Here is a 9924-nt window from a genome sequence, read left to right as displayed (position 1 = left end):
CGGAAAGCGTAAATGTATAAGTTAGGATTTAAAGTCTGCTTCATACATGATTTTTAATAAAAGAACAGATACAGGTTGGTCATATTTGAAGAAAAGCTCGTTCCCATTAGAAAACCCACCGTTTGCTTATATACTTGTTCGTTAAAAACAATATAACTGTTATAAATGCAGAAATGGAGTATATTTTTATATTGAATTCTAGTAAATTTAAATTTGGGTATAGTTATTTCATTATTTATAAAGTTATCAAACTAATCATTAAAAACCCTGATTAAATCTTTTAGGTCTATTTTAGTATACAATGTAGTAAAGTCATATGTAAAAATAGAACTGTCAGTTTTGAAGAATTTAAAATATTTAAACATTCCAAAACTGGAATGTTGTTTTTAATAATCCAAAAATAATCATTCTGGTTATTTGAAGACTGTTTTTATTTTTCCAAACAAGACATCTAGAATATTGTTAAGCACTATGGAAACAGATTTAATGACTGTATTTAAAGAATTAGTAATAACTCTGAATTTCACAGGATTTTTATGGAATTTTGGAATTGCATATAAAAATGGTAAATTCGTGCAAAAATAATCTGTATGGATGTTCCATTTTTAATAGCCTTCTTTAAATCAGTAATAACATTATTTTTCTTTGAAGTACTTTTAGTATTAGTACTTGTAGTATTAATTTCATTAAGTAAAATTTGTGCGTATAATTTTTACACACAAAACCAAAATTACAACCAGCTTTATCAATCGGGGTAATAACGAATTGATTTTGAATTTATTTCATTTTATTTATTGAAAGAAATATCTAATTTGTATCGAGATAAGTTTAACGTTCTTATTCGATTCTTTATAGAATTAATAGAATATAATTTCCAGTAAAAAAACATGGTGGATAATAGGATTCTTTACTTATTTTAAAAATATAATCATCAACATATTTTTTTAAGTCCTTTAAGATTTCACATTTTTTGTGCGTTTGAAAATTCTATATTTAGTACCTTTCATTAATATTGATTGTAATTCTTTATCTTTAACAACTTTTAAATTTCCTGTAACTATATGATTATGAAAAATATTTATTAAAAACACTTATTACAGTTACAATGTAAATTGTCAACTTCTATTTGATTAAATTTTTCAACGAATATTTTATAGTTAAAGAGAAGAGGTCCTATAGGTTTATTATATTTAAAACTGACTATCGGTTGAAACGATATTTTGGAGAAATACCTTCTTGAATACTTTTATGGATCAGGGAAGGTAAATATAAATCATCATAAACTTTGTTTAAAATCAATTACTATATAAGATTTCTCTTTTTTCTTTACTGAAGAGAGTATAGATATACGATTCAATTTTAACCTAAATTTAATTAGATCTATAATTAAGTCTTTAACATAGATATTTTTAAACTCAAAATTTAACAATTATTTGGACAGATATTTGAGTTGTGCTTTTGTTAATTCAAATACTTAGTTGTTTTATTATAGATTTTTCACCAGATTAACAGATCTGTGAAGTACAGAATCCAAATTTTTACAAAAACTTTAAAAATCAATCCATTTTTTTCTGTTTTTACCTTTACCCCTATTTTTATTTTGTTTATTTCTACAAATTTTTATTTGAAATATATTTCTGATACAGGAATCTTTACTTATAAGTTCAGCAGTTTGATTTTGAAAGTTCTGATTTAATCCATAAGGGTAAAGAGTTTTTCTTTCAGAATATGTATTCTTATCTTTCTGTTAAGAAATTTGTCTTGTAGATTTTTTTTATAATAGATATATATATATTATATTTTATATATATATGTGTGACAAGATATGGAAATCAATAAGGTGAGCATTATAACAAGGATTTAATGACTGCTCTAGCTTTAAGTTATGTTTTTCATATCTTTTGTGTTTCCAGATATTTTGCGCCGAGTATAAGAGAACTCCGTTATAACGTCACTCTTGAAGCTTTCTATCAACAAGCCAAAATTTTGGTTTATGAGGTAAGTCTTCATTCATAGAAATTTATAAGCTATATTTATTTGTTTCAAAATTAAACGTTAATAGTATTACCTGATGCGGAATACTGTTGAAATATAACAGGATAACAGAACTTGTTTTGTGATATGTAGGCTTAAAATATATTTATATCAATAGCTTAATACGGTAAGTAATTTTTAGTATGCTTTTTAAAAGAATATACTTTATGTTGTTAAATATAGTTTTTCGCAGACCTTTTAGACATACATCACTTGCTATGAGAACATGAAACACACTGTATGACATGGATCAGATTTTTAAGTATTATATTTCCTCATTGGACAAATGAGTGTATAGTCAACACAAACAGACAAATTATTTGCTGTCATTTACAAAAATGTGAATTATCACATATTTTATTATTTCAAAGCATTTAATGGTCTACTGAAATGTATATGATATGTTATATATGATACATAATACGATCTGTAAAACAGCTTTTGTTAAAGTCAACTTTAATACAATGACGCAGGGTCGTAGCCTTAAGCATGAAAGCCTAAGTCTTTCAAGCTGCAAACTCGAAATGGGCCTGCTAAGATTTCTGTGTTTTGAGAGGCTCTATAATGTGATTTTTTTATCCTCTTCATGTGTAAAATGTATTGAATATGAATACATATATCCCCTAGTGTCCAACGTAATGTATTATATTAATTTTTTATAGGTATTATATAACCAAAAAATTGTTTCTTCCAGTAAATACTGAAAAATTACAAGTGTATTATAATTAAGCTTCTTCCTCTGACGTTTCATTCTAGTCTGTAGAAGGGCTTTTACGTTTGATTTTATATCGTTATAATGACATTGTCTGCATGTTGTTTGAGCTGTCTTTTATTCACCACAGTGAACCTATATATTATTTCCCCGAAAGGGGACCGCCTGGAGGGGTCACCCGTTGCACCACTATACAGTAGTGTGTCTACGGTCAGTCAGTAGACACTAAAATTACAGTGCATAACGAACGCTTAACGTTGCAATTTGTGCTGTCGTGACGTCAGTAAAACGTGCACATGCCATGAATCACGAGAAGAATTAAGCGCTTTGTAGACTACAACACAGCATGACATATGAACTTCAAAAGAAAAAAAATTGTTAATCTTAATTTTGTTTCTATTTACTTATGAAAGAGAACACTTTCGGGGACCCTACGCAAGTACATCTAGTGGGTATATTTGAAGAAGACGTAGCAGAAACGCCACTAACGTTTTCTTCTGGATTATTCGGCAGACAAGCTGTCTAAGATAATATATTATTTTCGCTCATCACCAAAATTGTAAATTTCGACGAGAACGTGAAGTCCGGTTTACCGTTCGAGTTACCACTTGTCACTGAGCTGGATCGATTTCGCGGAATTCCAACTCTCATCAGGTTACTCGTGAGGGGTGATGGGGGAGGGTGGGAATACATCATTTTAAACAGACTGTATAGTCCGGAAGAATACATTAGTAGCATCGATCGTACAAATTCTCCAAATACCTATAACAAGTTCACCGCGAAGAGTAGAAGACAGCTCGAACACCGCATGTATAACTTACAGACCACCACCACTATAAAAGGCCTATTTTTTCCGATTTGTTATTAGCCAGGGTTAATGGGAGGGATGAAAATTTCCGAAACTGGTTTAACTCGGTGAGAAGTGACAATTCGAATAGTAGAATGGTTTTATGTTTACTTGAAACTTTGGTGATAAGAGAAAATATGTATATTATACCAACATTATTTTATATATTTTGAAATGTTTTTCGGTTTTTCTTACGAACACTCAAGAATATTTGCATATTGGAAATAAATTAGTGTTACAGTTATGTACAATCTGGCTATACTAATTTACTATAATTATGCTCCAGTATATGCAGGATAAACCATGGGTAAGTATCGCATAGATAGTTTCCATCACCTTGTGATTATTGATCATTACTTGAAGTAATCAAATAACACCCCAAAACCACACACACACACAAACTTCGTGATTTTTCTTTTTTTAAGTGTTTTTGTAAGGATTTTATACTCTCCATATACGCAATTGTATTTGATGCTTCATTTTTTGTACATCCTGTATTTTCCTCCTCCGAAACGACATTCAGAATGATGCAATTTTACGGTTTACTATAGTATGTTTTATAGTGTAAAGTGTAAACTATTGCACAGGACGACATTCATAATGAAATGTTTCGGTTTACTATAGTATGTTTTATTGTGTAAAGTGTAAACTATTGCAGAGGACGACATTCATAATGAAATGTTACGGTTTACTGTAGTATGTTTTATATTGTAAAGTGTAAACTATTGCACAGGACGACATTCATAATGAAATGTTTCGGTTTACTATAGTATGTTTTATATTGTAGACTATTGCATAGGATGTTTTCGAAAAAGGATGTGTTTGTTTCAGCTCAAAGCCACACAATGGACCAACCATCTGTGCTCTTGTACAGCATGGGGGACCAACCCTGGATTTTACCGTTGTAAGTTCGTAAATATACCGCTGGGGAACTCGACAATGTTAAATAATACGATGTGTTGTATGTAAAACGTCATGCTCGACGAAATTAAAAACTTAAAATTAAAGAACATGCAATATATGGGGCAGGAGTTTTATAATAAAGGCCTTCTGTGAAATTTAATATTAAAATCATTGTGTTTTATCATCTAAACTGTGTTTGTACGTGTAAGAACACTTAACATCAGTCTGTTGGATTTCATTAGAATAATTATCAGATCTCGGTTCATTGTGATTAAAAGCAATGATTGTAATAAACTGCTAAGTGGCAAACGATGAAGTCTAATGACACTCCTTTCCACGCTATTCACGAAGTGTTTTCGTGATTGGCTGAAATGTTGTCTATTTCATATTTACATTGCGTCTACAGTTTAATACGTTTCACGTACTCCCACCGAGTGGTCTGTTTGTAATAAAATATATTCAATCTTTGTCAGCCAAAGTTTAATCACAGATGAACATTTTCCCTTGAAATTGTTTCATTAACCGAGAGAATAAGCGGAAGTTGTTTAACCAATAACCGCTTCTCCCTTCTCCTCGCTCTTTTCGTTATCAATTAATTTTTAGCTGACTTTATGCCACATTATCAGTAAATTATTGCCGTGAATCACGGTATGAGTCAGAACGTTTATTGAGATCGGCGCTCTTTCATTTTGGAACTGTTCATTATGACAGTGCCTAAATACATATGGGTAGTCACAACAATCCCCCCTTAAGTGCTAAATTATAAATAAAACGTTTCAATACGTTTAAAGCAATAAACAAAAAAACAACAACCAAAAAAAAACTTCACACCGTTGTTTCAACGTTGTATTACTTCAAGTAGAGCAAGCGCTATAAACTGCGCGTGATGTTTAGTATCAAAATATTATCTTGCCTTCCTGTTAACGTAGTAGTGAGCCTTTCACTTCCTTGTAAATACATTAGTACCCGGAGGGGGGCATGCCCCTCATCCTGGCTTGTTGTTTTATTTTTCACGAGTTTTCTCTGCAATTCCAAATTTCGCTATGTGAAATATGACGAAAGGGGAAGACTTTCGAAACGCCGTCCTTTACACTTGTGTTTCTATAAGAGGCAGTTGCCGTCCATCCAACTTAGTTTCATCACAAATACTCTGCCTAAACAATCTATCAAAGAAAAAAAATGCTATCTGCGGTTTACCTATTGCGAGAAATCGAACCCCGTGTTTTAGCATTGTGACTTTGTAAGCTTACCGCTGACCCCTCAGGAAAAAACGTGAAAAAAATAACTAGTTAAAATTATGAGAGATGGGTTAACTACGTACTTTTAAAGCAGTTTGTTAGTTTTTGTTTGCAGTCATAGATAATACGTTAGATTTCCTAAGACAAAGTGGTTAAGTAAAAAAAGTAACAAAACTTGGAAAAATTAATCATTGACCCCAACTTAATACGGAGAAAAATAGTATCGAATATAAAACCCTTAAACTGGAAGTACGTCGGTTTAGTTGAAAATACTTGAGTAACAGTTTTATGCAATTGTTATACACATTACCCCTAGTTGCTCAGCGGCATGTCTGCAGACTTACAACGCTAGAAACCAGGGTTCGATACCCGTGGTGGGCAGAGCACAGATAGCCCATTGTGTATCTTTGTGCTTAACTACAAACAAACAACACACAGTGCCCCTAGTGGCTGAGCGGTACGTCTGAAGGCATATAACGTTAAAAACTGGGCTTCGACACCCGTGGTGGGCACAGCACACATAGCTCATTGTGTAGCTTTGCGCTTAACAAGATAAAGTTATTCAGAGTAATATACAGTTAGACCGGTAATGTAAAAGTTCCCGCTCTATTAAACATAGTTTATGTGACAGTCTCGTCACTACACACAACACAATTTTTACTGTGTTTACCATACAGTGTCACAGTAACTGTAGCTAGTAAATTGATCATTTATACCTTGTTTTGTAGGAGAGCTAGTTGTGGATAATATCACTGGATTTGGGTTTTTTTCATTCTATTTTATGAAACTAGATAATTGTGCTTGAGTTTCTGGTACTCTTTACTCTAATTATCCTGGAATTTACTAAATTAATGTATTTCAGTGCAGTTGTAATATTTATCAAATGAAAATATTTGTGTTCCGGCGTTTGTTTAATATACTAAGTCGATAAAAAGAGTAGTAATTTCATTTGGACTATATGAAATGGCTGTCATTTATTGTTCTGCATTCAATTATTTCGTTAGTCATTCTTTTCTATACTGCATATCTGCTGTAGTTAAACACAACTACGATATCTTTGACTATTTTTTGTATATGTGTGTGTTTTTGTTTTTTTTTCGTGCAGGAAATGAACCCCCCCACTCTTAATAAAACTTCCTGCCTACTACAGTCATATCCCTTCCGGAATCTGAAAGATTTGTTCTTACGCTGGGATAACTAATGAGGAAACGTAATATGCTCCTGATCGATATACTTCTTCTAGAACTTGCTTTGAAGGGTCGGTCACGCGATTTGATTAGCATTGATTCCCGCGTCTCTGCGACATCTGGAATAATACTTCCCGCGCGTTCTGCCGGTTGCACGCGCTCGTCTTAACTAACACCACACGCGCCTCGTGACAAATCCGTGTTCATGAATGTACGATAACCTTACAAGGTTTGCACGATACGTGAGTTTTTTTTTTCCTTCATGTAATTTAGAACACTGAAAAAAGATTGTTTTTTTCTTCTGTTAATTATACTATTCTGTTAAAACTTAGACTATTTAAAATTCAAACGAATTAGAATTTGAGATGGGAAAAATAATAATCTTTTACAATTAATTGGCATTAAATTGCTGAAGTATAGATCACGTTATACTATCTGAACTTCATCATAAAACGAACTCAGATAGTAATAAACACACGTGTTTCTGTGAGTTGTCTAAAATATTATGCACTTGTCTAATTAAAACGTTCCGCACAATACTTATTCATGTAGAATGGCTCGCAATTATCTTTTTTGAAGTTCTATCTATATAAATACCAAATCATATACACAGTTAAAGATAATGCCAAATGGGTCTAAACCTCATAACCTACTAACCAAGGAAAGCTCTTTACCAGTTGCAACGAATAAAATAAATTAGAAAATGACAACAAGTATAGTCACGTGCGCATGCTCTGTTTCACATTGGGAATGCGTGAATAGCACACTTGTAACTATTGTGCTGTGATAAGTGTTTTGATTGTAGCATTAAAATAGTGTTGACGTCAATCTGGCCATAATCGGCTTAGTTTGGAGTGGACTGCTCATTATGGGCCCATGTAAATCTTGGTTGTGTATATGTTATAGAGGGCAACATAATAATACACGAATACTAATAATCACTTAGATTGCAAATTAGTTTTTTTTTTTCACTTTTGTTACATCTCTGATTTGAAATCCTTAGTCTCAAAAAATATTCAGTCTAAGTGACTTTTATCGCAAATATTAAGCCCTTTGGTTTTTAATGCTTCAATAGCTTTCTGGGTTAATACCCTGACATTAATAAAGAACGTTCTTAGTCTGTGGTTGGTTTAATAATACTCTTTTGCAAACTCGGGTTTAAAAGAAACTTCTGGATGGGTATTACCCTTGAAAAAAAAAGATTATATAGTTTTGTAGTTCTTAAGGTTCAGGGATGTGAGAATATAAAAAAAACGTAAAATTATCAAGAAAATAGTCTTATGATATTCCATTGTTATTATACTGTAGTGTTTTCAAGTATTAATGAAAATTAATGTGAATTTAGGGTCGTTTTTGTTGTGAACTTATGCTGTTTATTTTGGATATTCGCGCATGCTACACACAATTTTGAACTTATAGGCTAAAGGAAAAGCAGCTAGCCAACAACACCAATGGTCAGCCTTATGGGTTACTCTAATCGAATAGTTGAAATTGGCATTAACTCTTATAACGCACACACTGCCCCAAAGTGTAGAACCCATTCTTACAGCGACGGGACGCAAGTCAGAAATCCTCGGATTCACAGTCCAACACGTCCAACTATTAGGTCACACCCGACTCCTACTTGTATTAAAGTCAGAAGAAGCACAAAGTGTTGCTATAATCTCAACACATATGAATGTCATAAAACAGACTTAATTGCGTCAACAACACATTCATTAATCTCTTTGTAAGCTCAGCGGTAACTCTAAGGGCTTAGAACGCTAAATTTTGGGTTTAGATACCCGCAAAGCACAGGTTACATGCTGTGAAGCTTTGTGCTTAACATTGTTTGTTTTAAGTTAAGCACAAAGCTACACAATGGGCTATCTGTGCTCTGCTCACTACGAGTATCGAAACCCGGTTTCTAGCGTTGTAAGTCCGCAGACATACAGCTGTGCTACTGGGGGGCATTGTGCTTAACAACAAACAACAACTTATTTGCTAGTCATCATCAGTCCTTTGTCAGTAGTACAAAGAAAATTGTTTTGAGTAAAATAAAATATATATCTTTAAGTAGGTCTTTATTATTGCAGACACTGAAGAATATACATATGTATATATATATATATATATATGATAACTAAAATATCATTTGTTGTGCTGTTTCTGAATGGATGTAAGAAAACATGATGGAACATTGTTTTTTTTTTTTAAACCTATTTAAATAGTGGAATCAAGACGGTAGAAGCATTTTTAATCTGGAGGAGCACAACCTCCGAAAAGTACCTTTCACATTTTTACTGATTTGTCATAAAAAGAAATGCCACTTTAAAGCGAGCCAGTAAGAATGCTGGCACGTACAACGCGCCTTTCATTCGTAGCCTCTACATACTGCTTTACCGACCTTTTATGCGAATACAATGGAATGTTCCATAATAGTGAATTGTGATAGGGAAAAGAGAATGTAATATGAGTAAATAGCAAGATATGCTGCTCTGAGTAGAAAACCAGTTATTCATGCAGACAGTCTGTGTTTCTACTGCAGACAAGGAATCCATGCTACATACGTGTGCGTGTGTATGTGTGTACATTACACACTGAAATTGTTATTAGACAAACTGGGTATTATATTCTAAACACTGTTTTACAGTACAACATAAGTATGAGATCTTGGATGTATATTTCTTAACCCTAATACTTTAATAGAAAAAAAAAAGTTTCTAAATGTTAATTTAACTTTTCTTTAATGTCACATCAAATCTGCCAAATGTTCAGTTGTTTAAAATTTCATTTCAAAACCGCAAAATGTGCCAAATATTTATTTACAATATCGTGTTTGGCCAAAGCTTTCAAAGGTTTATTTCATTCGTCACAAGTGTCACTTCAGGTACTTTAAAAATTCATTTGAATTATCGTGAGTATCGCTTCGAAGCTGTAAATTGAAACGAATCATAACTCATTGCTTTTTTCAGTTTATATCTTAGATCTCACAGTAAGGTTTTTAATCTCGTGCGGCTTTCA

At 32.5% G+C, this 9924-nt stretch overlaps 1 protein-coding gene across 2 annotated transcripts in view; it reads left to right on the top strand.

The window, feature by feature from the left end:
* The window catches only part of LOC106462020 (probable serine/threonine-protein kinase DDB_G0282963), a 142620-nt gene that overhangs the window by 78600 nt on the left and 54096 nt on the right, over positions 1-9924 (top strand). For both annotated transcript variants that reach the window (XM_022389130.1, XM_022389131.1), the window contains exon 8: positions 1914-1998. In XM_022389130.1, the coding sequence (XP_022244838.1) occupies positions 1914-1998 (85 nt within the window). The remainder of the gene's footprint in view (positions 1-1913; positions 1999-9924) is intronic.

Source organism: Limulus polyphemus, unplaced genomic scaffold (genome assembly GCF_000517525.1).
Source record: "Limulus polyphemus unplaced genomic scaffold, Limulus_polyphemus-2.1.2 Scaffold1075, whole genome shotgun sequence".
NCBI lineage: Eukaryota > Metazoa > Arthropoda > Merostomata > Xiphosura > Limulidae > Limulus > Limulus polyphemus.
Note: the sequence above shows the minus strand (reverse complement) of the source record. Positions and strands in the feature narration are given on the sequence as shown.